We start from the raw sequence: 25228 nt of genomic DNA on the forward strand, positions 1-25228 counted from the left end.
ATTAATACAGTTATCAGCAAAAGTGAGTTTTATTGATTTTTAATACGTTTTATTTTTGTTTGTACAAAATAACACTGCAATAATTATTCAAAATGTCGTCCTTCAACTTGAACGCAACTGTTCAAACGACGTGCATACATGATTTCTGCGGACTTGGCTAGAAATTTGATAATCGTTTTGAACGCAGTAATTTGTGCGACCCGGTCTTGCTCTGTTTCCATTGGCGATTCATAAAACACAGACTTAACGTGTCCTCACAGAAAGAAATCTGAAGGTGTCAAATCGGGTGACCTAGGAGACCATGGAACTAGACCACATTTGCGATCCAATATTATCCGAACTAACGATCCAAATACTAAGTATGAAATCCAAATACATTTTTAACGATTACTGCATTGCTATTTTGTACAAACAATTTAAAATGAAACGTACTCGATGAAATACATTTTTGTATATAAATGTCTTAAAGCATTATAAGATCGTAACACCTTAAGGAGACATTTCTGAACATGAGTTCTTATACTCAAATGTCTTCTATTGTTGCATTTAATAATTAAAGTTCTTTTACGTCATTTCACTGCTACGTCCTATATTTAAATAAGATCTACATGTTAATCTCCTATATCCCATTACAAAAGCAGACTACATAGGTGAACAATAGAGAAATAATGATATATAAAATTGAGTGATGATCGTCTCTCCTTTCGCTTTTAATCATACACGGACAACACTCTAACGCACTCACTCTCTCGGCACACTTAATGTATCGTAGCTGAACACGACTCAGCTTCGTCTGTCGAGTCAAAGTCAATGCCAATTCCGTTCCATTTCCATTGGAACTCTTGGAATTTCAAATATGTATGTGACTGCTTACATTTTATAGAAATATTGTGTAATTTTACAAAAAAGATATTTCAATTACATTAAGAGGGAGTTTAGTGAGCCGGGTTCAAAAATCACAGTTCGAAAACAAAAAGGTAGGTCAGTTACAGTATTTAATTTAAAAAATCGACAGGTTTTGGTTTTTGTGGGGTATACCTAAGAGAAAAGCAATCGTTTCCGTTTACATTGTCAAAGTGCCTAGAGCCTATGAGTACTTTACCGGTTTACCCAGGAATAGTTGGTAATTTCATAAATTAGTTTTTTATTTATGAAATAAGTGTAAACAAAATATATTACTGCTTAGATTTCTACAGTGTAACCTTAATAATCTAAACACTCAAAGGCTTGGAAGGTTGTCCAGTTTAGAATTTTCTATTAGTATCTAAGTATTTTAGTAACCTAAGTACTTAATATTAAATAATTCATCTAAGTAACTTAAGTTCACCTTTCTATATGCATGGGGAATTTCAACTCGATAAATTTTATATTAATAAATTTGTCATTTTTCAGCTGCAAAACCATATTTTAAAACAGTTTTTTTAAAAGTTTTCTCTTTATCTCACCTGAATATATTTTTATACATGTCTCTCATAGTTTTTGAGATATCAAGTATTTTATTACAGCTGTCGCCAACTTTTTGCCGTAACCTCTCTTTTCATCAACAAATTTATTAAGAATTTAGCATACTTGTTTTTTTATTATATTTGTTGTCATGACCTGTTGAAGTCAAAATCACACTCAACAACTTTCCAAAAATTTCTGTAGTTGAGAATTCATAATGCAATAGTGTTTTGTAACAATTCATGACTTATTTATAAATTAGTAGATCAATAAAATAGTGCAACTTAACCTTAAATTGCTTAGCGGCTTCAAAGACAATACCTTTAGATATTGATACAAAATGTTACTTTACTAATGAATATGTGTTCTAATATATTGGGTCATCGCTTAAGTTGCTCACTTCATTCATTACTATTGTTCATATTTCAAGGTCATTTTAAAAGTATACTTTACACAATAATAAAAAAATGCTAATAGACCTATGGTCAAAAACACACCATTTTTGATACACAGGGTGGCAAAATATCACATTTTTTCTCATATTTTACATTTTTCTTATGTATGCCTTGAGCCAATTTTTTAAAATTTCGTACACCTATTTTTTTTACATTCAATTAAAGGTTATGACTTGTTTCAGATAGTTGATAACTCAGCCAGATTATTTTTTCCTGGCTTCCTTTGCATAGATAGATATTTTTTGAAATTCTGTGACAATGGTGAAAATACTGCAAGAACCCAAAAAACTAAAGAATTGAAAGTAGAATTTAAATTTAGTATCACAGTTCATACAGTTAATACATGCTAAAAAAATACAAAGCATAAAATAGTACATGACCCAAAAAATATAACAGCCTGTATATGGTTACTGTCGATTTTGACATTTTGTTATAGAGGGTCTTAAAGAAAATAGGAGCATGAAATTTCATAAATTTAATCTAATACATACATGGCAAAAACACAAAATATAAGAAAAATTGTGAAACTTTACCACTCTGTAAATTGGAAATGGTGCGTTTTTGATAATGAGGCTATTAACCTTTTTTAATTATTTTACCAAGTACTACTGCTCCCTGAAATATCTCCATGATATGTTACAACGTGTATATTTTAGAAAGAGAAAAAATTGCAAAATAAACACGGAAAAATCTGAAATTTTTAACACCCTGTACGTTTGTTAAATGCATTTTGATAATAATATTTACAAAGTTTTCTTGTTCGTTGATTTTCTCCCACATCTAAAAGAGCGCAAGTTAAAATTGATATACGCCGTATTCCATTAGAAACAGGTCTGATATCTAACAAAGGGGAAATCATATGTTCATTTTCTACATTGTCAAGGAAATTAGATGTATTACTTATGATAATTTTCATATCTATTTAACTACATTTTTGTATTCCTAATCCATATTAGCAAGACATTACCATAACCTTCACCTCTCATTATTACCTGGTTTTGAGACTAAAAGTCAAGGCTTGATTTCGTGGTTATCATATTCGACATCTACCCAAGTGCACGTTAGTACGTTCCCTTTAGTCAATCAAAGATTAGAAATATGTTATGATGTGTAAATGTCGCAACTCTAATTCAAGCTAACTATAAATTAATATTACTGAAAACAATAACGACATAATCTTGTTTATGCGATTGCAATGAACCATTCGACATTGAATAAAATTCTCTAAAGAAGATTATGAGAAAATATTAAAAAATCGCTTAGATATTGCTATTTTCAAAATTGTTAAAAAAAATTGCGTGGTCAGATAGTGATTATATAATGCTTTCGACTTTCAAATAACCTCAGTCCGTTAGGTGTAAGCCGTATCTAAATGTCAATATGTACTGAACGGGTCGTTCCTGGCACAAATAAGAAGAATATTGCGACATTTTTTGCGCCCGCTGAATTGTATTTTGCCATTTACCACTGAAATCAGACATCCGTAATTCATAACTCAGCTAAAGAACAGGACCAGCAGCAGCAAACGTTTAGGAGTACAGGGCTTGATTGAGCACGTCCACATTTATGCAAATTGAAACATTCATCTATGAAGCTCGTTAGGAAATGCTACTTTATATGACTCGTGTCACATTGCGAAACGTCGCTTTGCTCGTGCCGTAGAGAGAGAGAGAGAGAGAGAGAGAGAGAGAGACAGAGAGAGAATCCAAATTGTTAAGATAAAATTATACGTTTCCTAGTTGGTTACCACTCCAGCTATTTGTTAAGTAATTTAGACACGAGTTAATTAACAGTTACACCTTTGTCTCGCCATCCTTTGATAAGGCTCAAGAGCCAGTTTATTGCTAAGACTCTCGAGTCTAGTAGGAAATGTGTGAACGTTATAAACAACAAGTGGCTGCCTAGCAGCAGCGTTTAAAAAATGGGCGTTTTATTACCACGCTATCATCACCATCGGAACATGTACGTTACGAACGGTTTATCACCAATTGAATGCATCGACTAGCGAGTACCACATGCGTACCTTCCCAGTACGGTGAAAGCATTTTCGGTTGAAGGTTCGAGCTGCCAATATTCATTCTCTTTCGTATCGTGACATTCAAATATCTTACTTTTATCATACGACTTTTATTGAAATTCTTCAGACTGACCGTAACCACAAGTGAAAGTGGTACTTGTTAACGTGTAGTGAGCAGTAGTTTGTGATTATAAATACGTATGTATTTGAAGGCAATTTGCATTCATAGGTTGCAATTTACTACCTTTGCGAAGAATTGTTGATTCAGGTTATACACACTAGGCTACACGTCGTCACCTAGACGTACTGAGTATTTCGATGAGCTAAGTTCTGTGAGTTTTGGCTGTTCTCAATTTGGTTTTAAAATTTAATTGAGATCTAACGTTGCTTTTCCTTACTACGGTCGTTCTACTGCGATGGAGATGAGATCGGTTGAGAATATTTACGCATGTAAATGTACCGTTTCTTACGATAACACGATCATAATTGGGCATGTAGGGTGCGTAACACCGAACATGTAATGTTAAATGAACTTTACGGTTCATTGATTCGGTGTGAGATTATGGGGTATAGAAATAAAAGAATCTAAGACAGATCGTTTCTGTTAGAACTCTAATTTCTTTATTACAGTCAGAAGGCACGTGTTAACGGTCAAAAGATCTGTAACGAACTAACTACTAAAAGCTCACACTTTTACCACCCATCAGTATTAAAAGGGTCAAACACTGCAACCATTCTCTTGATTTATTGTCCTGGTCATCTGGTCTTTACATGGGTGAAAATACTAACTTCAAGTAACAAAAGACCCATACTTTCTTCTTTCTTCTGTTTTAAGAAAAGGAGTCATAAATTGAACAAACTTGACTCTTACAGACAATAAATTTGAGAACATAAAGACTATTGAATTTTGGACGTGAACACTTGTATCAGAAATCCAACATTCGGAATTAAATTAATTTAAGCTTCTTAATAAATTCTTTATTGAAAGCTCTTCCAAGCTTAAAAAAAAATCGGTGGCCTTGGAGAGTAAGTAAATAAGTGCCAGGTGAAAGCAACCAAATTTCTATGTTCAGTAGCAAGTTGCCACTATAAAAAAATTAAATTTGATCGTTGTAGGGAGTCATTGACAAGTTTCCCTTTTACTACCTGAAGTGTTCCCCTTTCAAAGATTTCTATGAAATTCTGATGGTGGCCCATCAACACAGACCATTCCGCATTTAATGGTGAAATTTGACATGAACCAAAAACGTTATCACTTTCCCTTATTCACCAAGAGTTACGGTTTTTTTAGAAGAGTTGCGGTCGAAATGGAAAAATAAAGTTTCATTTCAGTTTATCGTTAAGCACTACACAAACCAAAATGATAAACCAGCTTTCTTTTTCTTCTGAAGTGATTCTCATGTCTCTCTTCCTATCACATACGATCATTAAAATGTTATAACTATTCAAATGTTCTTAAGTCAATGTCACTATTCCAGCTAATGTCACTGTCATTGCCACTACCTATGTTTATTCTTTTGACCCTGACATTGACCTATACCTGCATTTGAAATTAGCGTATTGGCAGCGTTTTGAAATAGTTGCCCGTTATGACTGAAAAAGCGCGTTTTTAGTTCTTTTTGAAAATTTATCATTTAAAGTTAACGTTAGATGTACGTTGAAAAGGTTGTGAAGACAAAAAATGTCAAAGTCAAATTTACATGACACTGCCCTGTAATGACATACTTTAAATATATCTAAAAAGAGGTTTGCGCTGTTACAAGTTGCCAACTCTTACTATCTTATCGACGTAATTTTTGATTTACATTTCCTTTCCTCTGTAAAATTAGAAAATTGCGAATAATTACGTTATCGACTGTTGGCATCTGTCTTCGATTTGGTATAATCAGTAACGTTCTCCTAATCAGTTCCTACAATTAATTGATCCTACCTGAGACGTGTACTTTCCCATGAATAGCATAAATAATTACTACTTTTTGAAACAGTTTAATTTCCAACGCCCTTATGCGCATTAATATTATTTCGCGGTGTCATAATGAACCTTTTATGTGTATGTGTTTTAAATGTACACAATGTTAAAAGCCTTGGACAGTCCCCCTCGATTTTTAATGTTTTGAAATTGTGCTAATTGCTTTTGCTGATTAAATGTTTAATTATTTGGCGTACAAAAAAAGATCATGAATATTCAGTGATAACAGATGTTTGACTTTTTATTAGCTATGTGAAGAATTTAATGAATTTCATTCAGTTTCCTTACATTATATAAGGTGTCTCTGGTTGTATTACCAGGAATGATTAGAAAATTTTTAATTTTCGAACTTCAAAAGCGTCTGTGATATAAAACTTGCTCAGAGGCAATAAATCACAAAAATCTGGTTTACAGAGGAATGGTTAAATTTTCCATTCCACTATTATGTATTTATCTAGTCTTATCGATTTATACCCCTCGATACCCACATCTCCGACAGTGATAAATTTAATCACTTGGTATTATTTATTCTTGTGATATTTCACGAGAGTATTCTGTGCGTCAGATTGGTTTGATACTTTTTGACGGTTCGGAAATCGAAAAATAAAAACTTTTTTAAATTTATGTCCCTGTAGCTCAGGCATTAAAAAATTAGGACTAACGTTTTATGTAAGCAACCCACCTTAAAATGTGCTGTTCTAATCATTCTTCCCGAAGTCCTGATGTGTCCAGTGCCCAAGTGCTGGTACCTTGGGGCTTTGTCGTGGCAGTCTTAGTCGTGAAATTTCTGAGTTAATTTTTTTAACTTAACAGAGGAAAAATGAACACTTATTCCTTATTTATTTTGTAAAAAAATGTTCATTTACGTGCAAAAATTATTGGATTAGTTGAACGTTATTTGAAGCATGGAACGCAACAGATCGTTGAACTCAATATCCAAGGAAGAAAGATTGTATCTCATAAGATCAATTGAACCAAAGGATTTCCTCAGGGATCCATTCTGAGTCCTCCACTGTACATTTTCATGTGCAAAACGTAGTTGCTTGCCGTTACTGTGGTGTATGCGGTTGATGCAAAACTTCTTTTTAGTATGGAGCACGTAAATGAAATGCTGCAGCTGTTTCTGCTGACGTGTTCCATGTCTTCACATAGCTTTGCGGATTGCGCATTGTGAGGTGCTTGAAGTAAACAGAGATTTGTCTCGTCATATCTGTCATAGACTCAAAATGAATTTGTTACATTCAATACTCCTCCCGTCATCTACTTGAAGTCCATAGTTGGAGGTTACTCAGTCAGATTTGTTACAAGCTCAGACACCCATTGCATTTACCCATCGCATCTTTTGCCGTTAATTTAAACACTAACAGAACTTGCGTTCTGATTAAAGCTTGGATTAAATGCTGCTTCCGTTAAGTTTTACATTTGGCTTATAATGTGCAAGGAAAGTTGTTTTCATTGGCCTTCGATATATTATTATAGGTTTGTCTAGTACTACTAGCACTTATTATCAATAACGATGGTTTTATTGCTATTTACCTAGGCAGCTGTGCAACAGAACAACGCATCATAATTAGCCATATTTTTAGACCAACAGGAATATTTAAATTGCATTATGGAGATACATAATGGGTCGCTTTTTATGCGGCCATGTTGCAAGTAAGATTTTTAAGAGTCAATAAACTCTTGAGAAATGTCCACGTGCGGGTTTGAATTGTGTAACAATTTAACGACCAAATTACGTTTTCATGTCTCCGTTCCAACAGGAAGGGTTCTTTTATCTACAGTAAGTAAATGAATAATGTCTCTCGATGTAGATTCATCAACTAAGTGGGAAGAACAATGTCTGCAAAGGCTATCCGGGAAGCTACCGGAAAGAATTTAATCAACAAACAGCTGGGTGGGAATACTGCAGCAGTACAATGCCAGTTTGCCAGCGTGGATCCAGATACCAACTTTGCCGCACTAGTAGCCAGTAACCCGTGGTTAAAAACCGAGAAGTTGGTAGTCAAACCTGACCAGCTTATCAAAAGAAGAGGGAAACTAGGTAAGTTTTCGTCAGATTTAATCGTAGAAACCGCTGAAGATTCACTAAAAGTATGAATCTGTTCGATTTAATCGTTCCACGCATTTTATATTATTAGCCAAGAACAGTTGGGACAATATATGGAATTTATCATCGAAATGTTTTGCGTCCAATAATAACAGTACAATAATCTCAATCACGGTTATTATTATACTGCCTTGACAGGAATCACGTTACATCATGTAGCATATTCTTTAATGAAATATCTGCTACTAACATTGATAAAAATGTATTTTATAATTGTTTTGTTTATCTTTAAGGTTTTACGTAAAATCTGTGGACTGCTATTTTCCTGTTTTATTTTTGCGCTTCAGATACCAAGTGACATTTGGATATCTCGTTTGGATTTTTTCATTTCGTCATTTATTACGTTTACGAACGTGTGCGTTAATTAGATGTATTATGTCCCTTCCAAAGAGCTCTGTAATCCTCCAATAGCGGGTTTCAACCAGCGTTGATCGCCACTGTTCGTAGGCGCCAATCCTTCTGCCGAAAGCTCTAACACACCTCTTGATCTAGAATGATATTGAGCGCCGCTCACGGTGCGGTCCTAAATGCACTGGCAACTTTATCTCACACCGAGCGTTACTCATCGCCGGCCGCAAAATTACAGATCCACAGACACGGACTCTCGGTCAGATTGTCGCTTTGAAAGCCAGTGTAGGACTTGCGGTTCCAGGGCCCATCTCTTGTCCGCTGCCTTGCACAGTTGTCACATCAGTGTTATTGTCTTATTGTAAGTGTTTTTCACGTGGCCTTACCAGGTTAGCTTGCTATTGATGGTTACCCTCAATTACTTGACCTCTAGTTTCAATCCTGCGTTCCTCTTTCTTCTGCTGGAAATGATTAAATCTGTCTTATCAGGGTTGATAGACAGTCCCATCTTAGTACATATTTTATCGTCTCACAAGTAATGTATCAGCACTAATCCTCTGTCAGTGTGCGCCTGCGCGCTGAATCTCTGGGGCCCAAACATGTGCTGGTCTTTACGTACCTCGCCTTCAGCTTGGTCTACCAGCTTTTCTTGCATACTCGTTACACTCGTAAAGTAAACTAATTAGCAGCTTTTAAGCCTTCTTCGCCGTCAGTTACTTAATTAATTAGTTCGCGGATATTTAGAGTCGGACCATTTGGTATGTCAAAACCTGTTGTTCGCCCTTATGATGGGACACGAATTTAATGTTACTCAACAGGCCTGTTACAGGTGTTCCACCATCGAAGCGAATATTTGTCTGAAATCATGGATGAGGGGGGGATCTGGGGATGTAAATATGTAAAAAAAAGAATAAATGCAATATGTAAATTATTATCGAAAATTGTAACTCATACAAATTAAAATAGAAATCGGTCGTAACCAATTAGATATTCAAATTATTGAAGTTATATTCAGCGTTTTTGCTTTTTTTATTATTTATACAATACGTTTTCTAATAAAATAACTAGTTTCCACTGAAATAGTTGTTTGCTCCTAACACAAATTGATGCGATAGAACCACCTAATTAAAAGCTATTAACATTTTGATTGTCATTGTTACGTAGAATTTCCGACGTATTTATGCGAAATGCTGAAATGCCTAATTTTCGTCTCCGTACACTCGTGCGTACATAACCGAAATTTCTGCGAATGGCGTTGGTAAGAAATATGAAACATGTTGTTGTTCAATTTTTAACGTAAATTTTATTTCGATTTTTCTAACCTGATCTAAGGTCATCGCGGTCTAAAACACACTGAAACAAGCTTGATTTTGGCTTATTCAGTCGTCATTTCTTATGCGTTCCTACTTATAACAATTACTTACATCTCAACAGAATCAGAGTTCTCGGCCATTTGCGATTAAACACTTTACTTCCTTGTGCTTCTTGAGAACGTCAAAAAAACAACAAACAACGTCACCATTAAGAAAACTCACTGACAAAGCAGCAAAACCAAAATTTGTAATCGTCTTTTTGGAATATGTCCAAATGGGCATACGTCATGTTATTGTAGGTCGTAGAGCAATTTTTGGCGCCCATAATTTTCCCTCGGTGCCAATTTCTGAGGGCAATAACTTTCCATGTTCATCGGATAATTATTGTCCGCATTCCAGTTAATAAAATATTCAAATTAGAAAGTTCCCTATTACGTTATGATCTAAAATAATTCAAATTGTTCCGTTATCAAAATTGTAATCGGTCGGAAATGGATTTATTTTAGGTTTGATTGCTGTAAACAAATCTTTTGATGAAGTCCTAAAATGGATTGGCGACCGGATGAACAAAGAACAAAAAATCGGGCAAGCTACTGGCAAATTAAGGAACTTCATCATCGAACCTTTTGTTCCTCACAAGGAAGAAGAGGAAACATATGTGTGCATTTACTCTCACAGGCATGCTGATACTATATTGTTTTATCATCAAGGTAAGTAATATTTAATGGAAAAGACCGTTTTGGCTCAGAAATTACAATCGAAGTGCTATTATTTGCATAAATAGGTTAAATGTACTAAAATGTCTGAGGTGTGCCTCCTTGCTTTGTATATTGTTACAGCAGGCGCTTGTCTAAAGTGCCCATTCCAAGATTTTTTACTTTCTTGCCCATTTAAGAGTCACATTATTAAATTAGTGAGTAAATATCCTATATATAGGGTGGCTTAGGGGAAAAGCTCCAAATGTTTTCGTTTATTATTTTTCTAAGAAAATCTCAAAACAAGTCAACTTTTACATTGAATGGGACATTTGTCAGTGATCATTTTTTAATATAGATCCTTCTATCCCCGAGGACAATCCTTTTCAAATTTTTAAATTAGAATGAGAGTGGTGTTATACCTCAAAAGGTAATTTTATTCTCTAAATAGTCATATTTTTATTAATTTAATGATGGTATATTTTTTATTAATTCAATTTTATCATTGTTACTTGTGTATTTTTCCTCACAACTTATCGTAATAAATGTTAACTGTAACCTCTATTGACATTTAACATTAATACGTCAAAAGTATTAACAACAAATAGGTAATTTAATTTTCTACTAAGAACAATTGACTGGCATTTTTTTGCATTTAATTTTTATTAATTTGCGGTGAGACATCAGTGTATAATTCTTGCTATTTTTAATTTAATTAAAACCTACATGTTGCACGAGAGAATCGAGATTATGAATCTTCATTACCTAAATGATAATTCTACCAGAGCAGCAGCTCGAGTATTTGATTTACATAGGCAACAATACATCTGTGAGATGAGTTGCTAAAGAATTCGAAGTTTTAGAATTTACCCGTTCCGTTCACAGAATTTTAAAGAATGGAAAGTGTTATCCTTATATCATCAAAGTACTAGTAGAGCAACTAAATGAGAATCATTCTACCATTCCTTACAATTCTATGAATCCTTTCTACCCAAAATTATTGACATCGTGAGATTTTTAAAGATCACACTTGAATTTGGTGCAGTCTGATACATTCGTCTGCGGATCTAGCATCATCACACCATCATTTGTATCATCATATAACTAATTCTTTTCACCTATTTTTAAAGTTCCAAAACATAGCTAATCTCAATATCCAACAGTTTAATAATAATTATTGATCTCTATGACAGGTGGGGTTGATATCGGTGATGTCGACAGTAAAGCTATCAAACTTGAAGTTCTCGTCGGCCAGTCCCTAAAGGAAGAAGACGTGGTTACAGTTTTGTTGACGCACGTAAAATCGGCCTCCAAAAAGAACCTAATAGCGAAATTCATTTTTAACTTATACCAACTCTATGTGGATCTTTACTTTACCTATCTAGAGATTAATCCCTTGGTAGTTACCGATAATCAAATTTATATCCTGGATCTGGCCGCAAAACTTGACGCTACTGCCGATTTCATGTGCAAGCCTAAATGGGGGGAAATTGATTATCCTTCGCCATTTGGACGAGATGCGTTCCCAGGTATTTTAATAAAGATTCTAAATAAAATGGGTTTGCTTATCACCCTTTTTTTTTAACAGAGGAAGCTTATATTGCTGATTTGGACTCGAAATCGGGTGCTTCGCTAAAACTGACTATTCTTAATAAGAAAGGGCGTATCTGGACCATGGTAGCCGGTGGAGGCGCATCAGTAATCTACACGTAAATTTTACACACATTTAAATTGAAATTAAGTTTTAATGTTTTATTCTGTAGTGACACAATTTGCGATCTTGGAGGTACCTCCGAACTAGCAAACTACGGTGAATACTCCGGGGCGCCTTCTGAGCAGCAGACGTACGAATATGCAAAAACCATTTTATCATTAATGACCCACGAGAAGCATACTCAAGGAAAGGTACTGATTATCGGGGGTGGTATTGCCAATTTCACAAACGTTGCAGCTACATTTAGGTAAATAATTTGAAGTCGCTGCCTGCACATAGTCTAATTTTGGTGTTCTAGAGGGATAATTACAGCTTTAATCGAATTCAAAGATAGGTTAATAGAACACAACATAAAAATATTCGTTCGAAGGGCCGGGCCAAATTACCAAGAAGGGTTGAGACGCATGAGAGAAGTTGGACAAACTCTTGGTTAGTGCTCTTTTACACTCATATATCAATTATTTGAACACGAAGGTATCATAAATCATCAAGGCAATAGCAAGTAGAATGCATTTACTAGAAATTTAACTAATATCAAATTTTATTACAAATGTGTTAAAAAAATTACACTGAATTTAAATCGCGTAATTTGAAGAGTGTTACTGACCCTTATAATGTTTTATAATTTGTCATCATCTACCGGGACAGTTTTAATGCTTTTACCAAAAATCTAACCCCAGATTAGGCAAAATAAAACTACAGATAGACTTTGGAAAAATTAGGAAATGTTTTGTCGCTTACAATTAAATTGGCCGCTTGGAGACACTGAAGATAGTGTTGGAATTCTGGGTGTTCAGTTTTCCTAACTTACAAATATTTAAAAGGTATTCCTCTCTACGTATTCGGTCCTGAGACCCACATGACATCCATCTGTGGTATGGCTCTCGGCACCAAGCCAATTCCCCAAGAAAATAACGTCGAATTCGCAACTGCTAACTTCTTACTCCCTTCCGGAGATAAGCAACCGATTAAAAAGAAACCTGAAGAAGAAGCAGCCGCTGCAAGAGAGAGCGCAATTAAGGCGGCCGCTGACCATGCTGCAGCCCGACAAAAAATGGTAAGGTCCGTTGGGTAATGGCTTTGATGTTGTGGCTTAATGTTTGCATAGTTTCTGATAAGTGGGACGTGAAAATTCGTACGCCTAACTGCACTAAACATTTTTCTGAAAAAACACAGAATATTAAAAAATTGGTAAAGAAAATGTGTCCTTGGATTGTGATATTCTATGGTTTCTGCATGTCGTTTAATATTTTTCTCTCTAATATTATTTTAGGATCGCAAAGATGGTAATTGTTTTACGGCATATCAGAAAGCTGGAAACGCATTAAATGTGATGAGGAGCTGGTTGGATGTAGATACACAGATTATGGAAAACAAGGTTACTAAATCCAAAGTTTGTAAAAACGGCAAATAGATAAGTTGACCTAAAGAGTAACCATCTGCTGTGTTAACGAATCGAATCCAGATCTACTAACGTCGAGTTTAACATAATAATTGTTATCGTTTGGTTGAAACAACTGTCAAAGCTTATCATAAGAGTACTTTAACTCATAACAATTTAATCTCCGTTCGAGCTATTTTGGGAATCGGTGTGTACTACACCTTTAGCTGCAGTGTTTTTTTCACTATTTATACATATATCATGGGTTATTGGTTCCCACTTCAGGGGTGTATAGTCAGTCTTAACATATTTTTACATAATTATCAGAAGGATTCTACGTATTGACCATTATTTGTTCCACCTCTCTAACATTCATGGGCCTTGTTGAGCAACTAAAAATTCTTATAAAAAAGTGTATTTATATTTCATTTCCATTTACGTGAGTAGATTTTTAATTGTTTGGAAAAAACGAAAATTAGAATATTCGTTTTTTCCTGAATATCTGGAAAAGTAGCTAAAACTGTATAAAAGTCGAAACATCTTTGTGTGTTAACCTACAAATTGGGCAACTTTTTCCAAATTTTTGCAGCCTCGTAACTAATATGGTATACATGCTTGACTTCCTTATTTGGAACATCCTATAGTTATAGTATAATTTTGACTTACGTTATACATAGGTCACAGTCCAATCTAGTCTACATTGTGTTTTTGCAGACATTTCAGACACAATGTGTTCGTTGGGCCATGGCCATTACTCGAGTAGAACCCATTTATCAAAAACTGCGAAAATAGTTTTGTTTTAATGTAAATAAATGCTGTTAAAGCTTTCTGATTATGTTTGGAAATTAGTTAGTGCATGTATCTAAGCATTACTATTTCTAATGTATTTTTAGGCTCCATGTACTTCTCTATGGTGGTTTGGTTACATTTTAATTTGTAAATATCTGAAAATGATTACTTTTCTGCAAACTTTATGTTCCTTAACCACTCTAAGGTACATAACGCCGTCTATGCTAGTAATGTTCATTTTCAGCGTAAATCATTTTGAACAGTTAACCAATTTCAAGTTATGTAGCATCTACTAAAAAGCTTTAAACTAATCGTACATTGATGTCAATGAATTTAAATGCCCACATGAAGATTTTTAAGTGGAAATATATTGTTTTATTTAAGAGATGCCGAGATTCTCTAGACTTGGAGAGTGTCGGTGGTTTTCTTAGACTTCTGTTAAGATCACAGTTATATTGTTATTATATTTTTCCTTCTGTAAGTCTAATGAAACATTTTCAAATCCACACTATTCACATAATATATATAATGCATAATGCATGCATTGCTAGATCTTCATGAAACGATAGAATGCAGTCGCACACTTTTTGCATTAAAGACAAAATGTTCAATGTATTAGTTACGTGAATATCCTCTCCTCCCTTCTAATTTTTATCTTTCTTAAATTAATGTATTTATACAACATATACAATATTCTATAGAATGCGTGGAATAGAAGTATTCAATACGGACTATACATCTTCTACTTCATAAAAATTAGCTTTTTTTTATATTTTTAAAGTGGATCCTGATAAATCTGTTGTTATGTCTTATTAACTTTTATTTCGTCCTCTAAAAGCACTAACCGAATAACCAGAAAAAATATAAGCCCTAATAGACAATGAAAGAGCTTTTGAATAAGATTCTTTAAAAGTTAAGTGCAACTGAACAATACCGGATAGCTAATTATTGTACCACCATTCATCTTTTGAATAGTATTGAACTTTTAATTTCACTCGTTGATACATTGATCATTAGCACAATTAATTATTCATTACATTTTTTTTGTGTTAAAATCGAGTACGCTCGAAGGGATGAACTTTATTTGTGCACCCTTGTACTTAATCCAAATCTTTCGTTCTTTTACCAACTTGACATCAAGGTACACTCTTAACTGTTGAAATTGCAAAACTAACACTTGAGTGAGCGCCAAAATTAATTTATAATAATTTTTCAAGGAACCAAACCAGATGGAGACGCATTCCTCATTTCAGGTCAGTGCCATTAAATCATTATTTTGTAGTTTTATGTTTCCTTCATCTGTTAGTCATATAACAACTTTGATTGATGTTTGACTGAAAACCGACTTTTCAGTTAACCATCGCGCATGGTTGTCGATGTTTCGTCAAAATTTGTGCCTATATCAAGCTTTCTCGGTCACTTATTGTCGAACTGTCCGCATTAATTTAAGACTTGAAATAAATTTTAAAAGATCGATTTAAATGTCAATAGGGAGACGCCAACACGTCACCACTCTTCACAGCCACCACCAAGTCGATAGTGTGGGGCATGCAAAATAGAGCTGTGCAGTCAATGCTGGACTTCGATTTTGTTTGTAGACGTCAGGAACCCAGTGTGGTGGCCATTATTTATCCCTTCACTGGTGACCACAAGCAGGTTTCTAAATCGGCAACCCTATTTAATTTTCGCTTACGTAATTTTGCTATTAACAGAAATTCTACTGGGGGCATAAAGAAATTCTGATCCCAGTCTATAAGAAAATGAACGATGCGATGACAAAACATCCCGATGCTGATGTTCTCATTTCATTTGCTTCTCTCCGTTCGGCATATCAGAGCGCCGTGGAGACCATGGAATATACTCAAATCAGAACTATTGCCATAATCGCTGAAGGGATTCCTGAAAATATGACTAGAAAATTGATCAAATTAGCTGATGAAAAGGGAGTCGTAATAATTGGGCCAGCTACAGTGGGAGGCTTGAAACCAGGTTGTTTCAAAATAGGAAATACTGGCGGAATGATGGATAACATTCTTCATTCCAAGCTTTACCGGCAGGGAAGTGTGGCGTATGTTTCTAAATCGGGAGGGATGTCTAATGAGTTGAATAATATTGTTTCTCACACAACTGATGGAGTTTATGAGGGCATTGCTATTGGGGGAGACAGGTACTTTAAAAAAAAAAAATTGGAAATTTTACGGAACATTGTTTTTAATTTAGATACCCGGGAACTACTTTCATCGATCATATTAAGCGATACCAGGTTTGTTTTGCCCAAGAATTTTAATGAATATTAATTAATTATGATGTTTTTAGGCTGATGAGAAGGTGAAAATGATCATTCTCCTTGGTGAAGTAGGTGGAACTGAGGAGTACAAAGTCTGTGAGGCCATTAAAAAGCGTGAAATAACAAAACCTTTGGTAGCCTGGTGCATTGGTAAGTTTTTCATCAAATTATAAGTTCTTTAATGTATAATACCATCCCATATCAATGTTACTGCAAAATTTCAGAAATGTGACTGCACATACAAACTACCGAATATTTGAATGCATTCCATTTGGGTTAAAATATTTTTAATGCCTCGCCATTTGCGTTTAGACAAACTTCTACCTATGTTTAACGATATTTGAATTCGATATCGACAACATTTGAGTAATTTATTTTACGTTAAGGTACGTGCGCCAGCATGTTCACAACGGAAGTACAATTCGGTCATGCCGGTTCATCTGCGAATTCCACCCAAGAAACCGCAACATCCAAAAACGAAGCCCTCAGAAAATGTGGCGCCCACGTTCCAGAATCTTTCGATAGTTTGGGCGAGATAATTAGATCGGTTTACGATGGCTTGGTAAAACAAGGGGTTGTTGTACCCGCCCCTGAAGTTCCACCACCAACAGTTCCCATGGATTATAGTTGGGCCCGGGAACTGGGTCTCATCAGGAAACCTGCTAGTTTTATGACATCGATTTGTGATGAAAGGGGACAAGAGTTGATTTATGCTGGTAATGTTTATTTAATAGTTGCACGGAGTATATAGAGTGTCCGACAGTCAATGCTAACTTAGACCCTTATGGAAACAAATTTATCAGTAAAATTATTATTTGTCCACTGCGACCTGTTGATATTCTAACCTGATGTGTCTGCCTTGGATTGACACACAATATCATGACTGAAACATCATTTATAACTCAATATTTATTTTTTTCAGGTATGCCAATTTCTGAAGTCCTCCAGAAAAATGTAGGAATTGGTGGCGTAATATCCCTACTTTGGTTCCAAAGATGTTTACCTCCATATGTCTGCAAATTCTTCGAAATGTGTTTAATGGTATGTATATTTGAAACTTCCATTACTATCTCCACGTACGTGGTATCAATTCATGCACATATATGCACAATAGTTGCAAAATGCAGTAATTCGACTTTGTTTCAAATCATTTTGTGTACGCAATGTTAAATTTGCACTTAAACTAATTTTTAGTCATAATTTACTTACCATCGTAACCATTATCAATAATTCGCGTCAAATGTATGACATACATTTACATGTTACATATTTAGGTTACTGCTGATCACGGGCCTGCAGTGTCTGGCGCTCACAACACAATTGTATGCGCCAGAGCTGGCAAAGATCTCGTCTCCAGTTTGGTATCGGGATTGTTGACAATCGGCGATAGATTTGGAGGAGCATTGGACAGTGCTGCACGCCAATTTAGCGAAGCATATGACAAAGGCAAGTTTCTCTTTGTTACCTACTTCAGTTTTTTTTTTATAACAGTTAATTCTCGTTTTAGGGATGCATCCAACTGAATTTGTAAATCACATGAGGAACAAGGGTGAATTGATCATGGGTATTGGACACAGGTAAGAAAAGCCAGTGAAATAGTTTTCATTTGTTTTGTATTATCAATCGGCATAGTGACACTTTTCCATGATAAAAATTAGGTTACTATAACAAAATTATTTCGGGAAATATAGACTATTAACTTCCTGCCATGTTATTCGGTTATATAACAATATTTCTTCTTCAAGAGTAAAATCTATCAACAATCCCGATCAAAGGGTGTCCATCCTCAAGGAGTATGTCCTGGCCAACTTCCCAGCTACTCCTCTACTATCATACGCTCTAGAAGTGGAGAAAATTACCACCAGCAAAAAACCAAACTTGATTCTGAACGTTGATGGTTGTATCGCAACTGCTTTCGTGGACATGCTACGAACTTGCGGTAGTTTCACCAGCGAAGAAGCCCAGGAATACATTAACATTGGTGCCATCAATTCTCTGTTCGTCCTAGGTAGGACCATCGGTTTTATCGGGCACTTCATGGACCAGAAGAGACTGAAACAAGGCTTATACAGACACCCGTGGGATGACATTTCCTACGTGTTGCCTGAACAGTATAATAATTAATAATCCTCTGGAACTTGTATGTTGTCTGCCTTCTTTTCTGTCTAGTTATAAGCGCCGTATATGGCCGAAAGATCTAAAATTATTGATATATCCTAACATCGTGGATATGTGCTTTTTACAAATAAGCAATATTTCTTTCAAGCTTTTAGGAAGACAGGCAAAATGTAGATGCTAAAAAATAGACTTCTAGTAAATGGTGTCTCGCACAGGAGTCCTTATTATAATACCATGTTGGAGTTGACTTAAATGGGCTATCTTCACATACTCATTAAAATGAAAAGTTAAAGAGTATGGAAGCACGCCTTACATTGAAATGTTTTTTGTTAAAAAACTATAAGATATTTATATATTTTTGTATATTGTTTTAGTGCACTATCATGTAAGGGTTTTTAAATATTAGAACGCGCAAAGGTGTGATCCTGTTAACTTATAAATTAGGTGAGGCACGTTTTGATTGTTTTCTGACCTCAGTAAATTCGTTTTTATTTTAAAATAAAGTGACGTATTAAGTGAATGTTTTAAGAAAAGAATAATAGGTAAATAAGTTTTTTCATTCAACAGTGCGGTCAATTTATCAAATCTGCTGAAGTATTTAACGACACTTGGGGCCTGCAATGTAGGAAGTCAAGAGATAGCATAGTTACCCGAATCTGACTGATCCTCCATCTCGTAAGGTTCAGGAGATCTCCATACATTTCCACAAACTTGTTGCATTCTGCACAGAGAAAAAATACTCAGATTAGCTATGCTAAACATATGGGAAGCAATTATTTACCAAACAATACTTACTTGTATGTTAACATAAAAGGTCTTTTAATATTCACGATATGCAGATAGGCATTGAAAGCTTTTACAAGCAGAACTTTGTCACTGCGACTATTTCAGGTTGTTTGGTCGTGTTTTCAAATAGGAACATATGTATTAGTACAAAATTCACAATATGCGTTACTGAACCTATTTTCTTCCAGCGAAGTCATGAAGAAAATAAACAAAGACGTGGTTTCGCACAGGCCACACCGCTTCGTATTAGAAAATTGAACACTATAAAGAATTACTGCATTTTGTTACTTTGTGCACCCTTGATAGAATATAAACAGAAACTGAAAAGAAGGTTTATGGTTATGCGGATATGTTGTAGAGCAAAACGTGTATTGACGCCAAAGATTGCCAGGTTGGCGTAATTTACTAAACAAGATATAAGCTAAAAAACGATTTAAAAACAGTCTTAAAAGTTCATTGACAATTTATTTGTCGTATTCGATACAACTGCGATTTATTGTAATTCATACGTAGAGTGCCCGTTTTATAACCTCACCCCTGACCTGAATTAACCGACCCTGTATCTCTTAAAATAACCAAAATCCCAATAGTGAAACTCTTAAAACGGCCGCCCTGTATACCATTAAAACTTGGAATTAATCTACCACAAGTTGATTGAGAATACTCTAACCACAATACAGAGTTTATGAGTAAATACTTAGATGTATTCCTAACGAAGTCGAAAAACCAATTGATCGTTACAAATCACTAGCTGGTAATATTATTAATCTGAATAAACAGATAGATATCACATAGAAAAGTTAACACCTCAGAATCTATCAAAAGGTTATGAATAAATATTTAACATTAAGAAATTATAAAAAAAATGAGAATATTTAAAACCGGACAGAGAAGAAAGCTAACAATTAAAGCTATTTCTTTATTAACCTACAATTATAGCAATAAATGAGCTATATGCTAATACTAATCTCACCATCAGACAGACTATTACCCATAGAACACTAAATATTTGATCAATAGTTACTAGATATATTTACTATTTCTTACTATCTATAGCTTTTCTCTCGTCCTTATTCGTTCGATCCTCCTTGACTATTTGTATTACCCTAAGCGTGAGGGCCGCTAATATCGCATCTAAGGGGTCCATAAATCCTCGTTGCAGCCATTTCGGTATGGTTGTACGGGCATGGGAAAAACCCAATTTTTGTAAGATATAATCGATTCCTATTAAACAAAAATATTACTAAAGTTAATACGATGAATCCATATGTAGTTACCATATGGTTCAATATATTTTCCAGCAACACTCAACAATCGCACAGTAGGCTCAAGATGCCAAGTTTTGCAGTTGTAATCCCTCCAATCTTTAGCGAAAATATCTCCATCTATAGAGCTTTTCTTTACAGGGGTGTCACCCGGACTAGCCTTCAACTTTTCTTGGTCGGAAATTGATCGTTTGTCAAACCCACCAAGCTAAAAAAAAACACCTGCAGTTTAACTTAACAGGATAAGGAAAAACCCACCACTCTTTCCTTCTCTTGGAGATACGAAGTTATAAGATCGTGCAAGAAAAAGAACGATTCAGCGTCTACCGTAACGAAAATGTGGTCTTCAAACTCCGTGATGAAACTGCATTCAACAGCAGGTTTTTCTTCTGTAATTAAAGTTATTGATTAGAACAGGTCACGATATCCAAACAAAAATTACCAAGAAGATCTGGCACAGTTGAGCTTTGCAAATGCTCAGTTTTCAGATGTATCTGCAAACCTGGCAACGCAAAAATTACTTCCCGTGTGTGATTGGGATCTGCCAAATTGGCAGAAGCTCGGGAATTTCTTTCTATCGAGCTTGAGCCTTCAGCTTTTTCACGCTCCAGCGACGGAAACCGGTCTACCTCTGTATATTTCAATTCGACTTTAAAACACCAAAATAATTGCAATATCAACAAATTTTTACCGTCTATTTGGCTGTTGGCAAAAGCATAATGGAACCATTCTTGCAATGTTTTAAACTGAGGCGGAAAAATTACTGTTCTAGTGACTTTGCATACAGTAGCCATGGATAAGTGCCTCAAGGAATGAAGACCTAGACTGCATATTAGGGTCTGCACAACGTGGACGTCTTGGGCAGGAACTGTTTCTATTTAAAGCCTTAATATAAGACTATCATACTCGTAAATAATTTTACCTGACGTCGACGGTATCTCTTGTCCCTCAGTATTGAAATTGATGCAAGGCTCCTTTAGACTGAAGAGAGCCCACGACTTGCTCTTGAAGTTTATGCCATGGAAACAGGCCAAAGAGACGTTATTACCAAGAAGTTCCATGGTTCCACCCAATACTGTCCCAGATGCTGGCAATGGAACGTGCATGTTGTTTAAATGTATGCCAGCCACATGAGAGAGTACTTTCTGCCAGTGACGATGATGCCTGGCATCTGATGGTGGAGCTGTCAGAACCTGAGTCGGTGGTAATGGAGCTTCTCTGCCTATAAGCAATAATTCGAATTGAAGGTGCTTCTTCATAATTATACGATTTCTAGCTGCCAAAATTCTCATATTCTGAAAATTTACGTAGCCAGAAGATATATTGAATTAATAAATACTATATAGTTAGTCTGTTTTAATGGCATTACTTGTTAAAAAGTTTGAATATCGTTTATTTTCAAAAACTCTACATTGGTTTATCGAATTTGGCCACTATAAATGTCTATTTTTTGCAGCAGGGAAAAAAATATAATTACTTACTCTTCTGGGCGGTCATTCTCGGTCTGGCAGATGAAAACCCGCTAAAAGCTCTCTTGCTACTATTGAACTGCTGAGAGAAGAACTCCTCCAACTTATTAAACATTTTCAATAAATCTGCGGTGGTCGATTTAGATATCATAAGTTGAAGTTGATCCCAACTTAGTACGCCGTGAACGAAGATACTTGCCGGTCTAGTTAAAGTGTAATGTAAATAAGACGTAGAAGTTAGGAAGTAAATGACACTTTACCTCCTCGTAGGCATGAAGGAATCCCTGTTAAGTTTCCATTCGTCTTTTAGTTTGACATTTAAATCGCTTACTCTACACATTAAAACAGACGTTGCCATATAATCCAGGCGTAGCTCCAAAGCTCTTAACTTTAATCCGATGGTATGGTCTGGCTCAACTTCAGGTTCTTCTCTTATGTGAACTGTAATGTTAAGAAGTTATATAATTTTAACCTTCTAAGTAGTTTAACAAAGGACCGAGTAAAAATCTCATGACATACCATAGGTATCAATGTTGGTAATTTCAATATTTCCACCAACAATTCCACCCTTGGCATCTAACCCGGAACTCCCTAAACCGATGGCAATGTATAAGTTCTTATGTCCAGTAGATCCAATGCTGAGACGTCCATCGCTTTTGAAATCTTTAGTAAGCCATCTAAAACGAAATTAACCATTTTCTATGAAAATTTAAAACAATTTAAAAATGTAACTTACGAAACGTTTCCCATTACATTGCCCATGTTCATGTGGACGTTAAGTTTTTTGAAATTCACCGCGAAAAGCACTAAAGTTTCCCAAGCAGTCAAGTTCTTTGGTTCGGATGGACTTGGAGTATCATCTTGTGTGTTGGTTGAATCTCCACTAAAGGCTTTGCCTGTGACCAATTGAGGGATTGTTTAAGATATTATGAAAAACGCAAATATTTAAGTATACACGCTTACCGATATCGCGCATTTTGCTGTGTTTTTGAGAAACGTGTTCGTCATGTCGGGATTTTGAATTGCCCAATAACGGGGTTGTCCTAGAAAGAAATGGACCCATTCAATTTATGCATGTATAGGGATATAATTTTAAGCTGCATTTTAAATAAATGAGCTAAATGTAGTGAAGGCTTTCCAAGACTCTAAATCTGCTATTAGAAATGTTCTAACATGTCATATTTGGCAATTACGACGCAATAAAAAGGCTCAATTGAGTCTATCGGTTGATACAAGTATTTTTTTGTTAGTGCAAATTTAGAGTCCCCATGAGGTTTTACTATCGATAACGATAATTCGACCCTTAGAGCCAAATTATTAATGTTCTATCAACTTTAACTAGAAGCCATTTTTCATAGAAACACTATAACGGAAAATGGATATTCGTTAGATTCCTGGTTTTTATGACGTAAATATAACATAAGAGAAATTATTGAAACCTCACAGTAGAAGAAATATTGCTCTTTTTACCTTTCATGTTTACTTGAAGCTCCCGGTGAAGTCTTATGGGTTACAATGTCGTCTTCTTCACTATACGCTGCTGACATGCTTAAATCGCCTAAGAACATTCTCCGAACAATCGACCTGCGATACCAGGCTTTAGGAAACGCCAATATTTCCGTTAATCGCCTCATATCATACTTGAAGGATGCCGAACCGATGTCGATTATAGCTAAATCAAAATTGTATTACTATTAAAATGATTTCAATAGAAAGTTCATAATTACTTGAAAAACGAATCACAGCCCTATTTTGATCGGCTCCTTTAAGTCCTTTGCTCGATTCCTGTTTGAAATTTAACATTCTCGATCGGGATAGATGGAACTTGACGAATTCCACGTTGATCGATAAGGAATCCTTGCGCTCGCTAATTTTTCGTACAGAATATTACTCAATTGATGCACGAAAATGTTATAACCAGTTACCTGTCCGAGAGCGGTGACCATTGAGCCTCTTTTAAAGCCGATTTCTTTCCCCCATAGGGGTGGAAAATGTAGACTGAGAAATCAGAGAGGCAACCAGTTACGCTGAGACCTCCCACTGCAGTGGCGGCAGTATTGGGAGCGCCATCACCAAATTCACTGTGTTTAAACACAATATTTTTTGAAATAAACATCTTGAGATAAAAATCAGTCAAGTAATAATAGTTAAGAGAAATTCAATTATTAAATTTTGCAACGTGTTGGTTAAACAAAACTAATAAGATACACACCTCGAGAACAACTCATCTTCAGCCCTTTTTGAGCTAAACACTATGTCCAAAGACGGCAACTGCAGCATACACTCAACTCTAGATACCGGCAGGCAGCTAAACCGAAATGTGCTTGGTTGCATGTGAAAATACACCACTACATCCACTGGAAAACTGGCGTATACGTAATTACCGTAGTTAATATCTTGATCTGAAGAAAGGAGAGAGGTATCTAAAAGATAAATGAAAGTAAAAAACTCTTACTAAATGGAAAATGTTCATCAATTAAAGAATGTTTTAATAAAAACACCAATAATAAAATACAGAAATAGACAAGTTTCTCACCTGTAGTGGTCATAGTTTTTGCAGGTATAGGTTCTAAAGTTTGTTCCAGAAATTCAAGAATATGCGGGCTAATAATTGTTTCTTCTGGCACACTTTGCAGGGTCATAGAGGCGAATAGTGAGGCTTTTTTGATTCCTTGCTTTTTCGAGGTGGTGCTATTCATAAAAGTATTGCTCAAGTATGATTTGTATGTATCTCCAGTGGGAGGAGTATAATTTCCAAATTGTAGGCTCTCCAAGCTAAAAGAAAGCGAAACAACAAGAATTATTTTATTGGAAAAAGTTGAAATGAACAAATAATGGTTAATAATGAAAAAAAGTAATAAAACCTTTTTTGGTTTCGGAGATACCAATTTACTTTAAATAAAAAGAATTTCCTTAAATTGAAAATGCATGTAATTTATCATAGTAACTGTTCGAAGGTATGTCCGTGATTTTTAATACATAATTGGATTGGCACATAAAAAATTTATCAGCTAAACCCAAATAGTTTCTATGATAAATGAAATGAATTTTCAGTTTTATAAAATTCAG

At 35.2% G+C, this 25228-nt stretch overlaps 3 protein-coding genes across 5 annotated transcripts in view; 1 reads left to right on the plus strand and 2 right to left on the minus strand.

Moving 5' to 3' along the window:
* The window catches only part of LOC136412699 (facilitated trehalose transporter Tret1-like), a 28303-nt gene extending 18425 nt beyond the window's left edge, over positions 1 to 9878 (minus strand). The window contains exon 1 of the mRNA XM_066395866.1: positions 9767 to 9878. Coding sequence (XP_066251963.1) covers positions 9767 to 9795 — 29 coding nt within the window. The 5' untranslated portion in view covers positions 9796 to 9878. The remainder of the gene's footprint in view (positions 1 to 9766) is intronic.
* Positions 839 to 19159, plus strand: ATPCL (ATP-citrate synthase). Of its 3 annotated transcripts, none has more exons than XM_066395839.1 (18): positions 839 to 977; positions 7699 to 7928; positions 10162 to 10365; positions 11544 to 11879; positions 11939 to 12059; positions 12114 to 12311; positions 12363 to 12493; positions 12889 to 13121; positions 15452 to 15487; positions 15726 to 15890; positions 15947 to 16401; positions 16455 to 16497; positions 16551 to 16671; positions 16908 to 17237; positions 17444 to 17562; positions 17796 to 17967; positions 18029 to 18098; positions 18267 to 19159. In XM_066395839.1, exons 2-18 carry the CDS (start codon positions 7724 to 7726, stop codon positions 18643 to 18645), a joined length of 3318 nt encoding a protein of 1105 aa, XP_066251936.1. In that variant the 5' UTR covers positions 839 to 977; positions 7699 to 7723; the 3' UTR covers positions 18646 to 19159. The 3 variants fall into 3 exon arrangements, with proteins under 3 accessions (XP_066251936.1, XP_066251938.1, XP_066251937.1); XM_066395840.1 differs by lacking the exon at positions 839 to 977 and adding an exon at positions 3890 to 4113; XM_066395841.1 differs by lacking the exon at positions 15452 to 15487.
* A 683-nt stretch (positions 19160 to 19842) lies between these two features.
* Positions 19843 to 25228, minus strand: part of tweek (transmembrane protein KIAA1109 homolog tweek) — a 31474-nt gene continuing 26088 nt past the window's right edge. The window contains 15 exon segments of the mRNA XM_066395888.1: positions 19843 to 20649; positions 20703 to 20898; positions 20949 to 21079; positions 21133 to 21321; positions 21382 to 21912; positions 22172 to 22362; positions 22420 to 22600; positions 22679 to 22836; positions 22896 to 23055; positions 23123 to 23202; positions 23630 to 23831; positions 23887 to 24026; positions 24085 to 24240; positions 24372 to 24582; positions 24696 to 24934. Coding sequence (XP_066251985.1) covers positions 20462 to 20649; positions 20703 to 20898; positions 20949 to 21079; positions 21133 to 21321; positions 21382 to 21912; positions 22172 to 22362; positions 22420 to 22600; positions 22679 to 22836; positions 22896 to 23055; positions 23123 to 23202; positions 23630 to 23831; positions 23887 to 24026; positions 24085 to 24240; positions 24372 to 24582; positions 24696 to 24934 — 2953 coding nt within the window. The 3' untranslated portion in view covers positions 19843 to 20461.

The sequence above is a fragment of the Euwallacea similis genome, chromosome 12 (genome assembly GCF_039881205.1).
Source record: "Euwallacea similis isolate ESF13 chromosome 12, ESF131.1, whole genome shotgun sequence".
Taxonomy (NCBI): Eukaryota; Metazoa; Arthropoda; class Insecta; order Coleoptera; family Curculionidae; genus Euwallacea; species Euwallacea similis.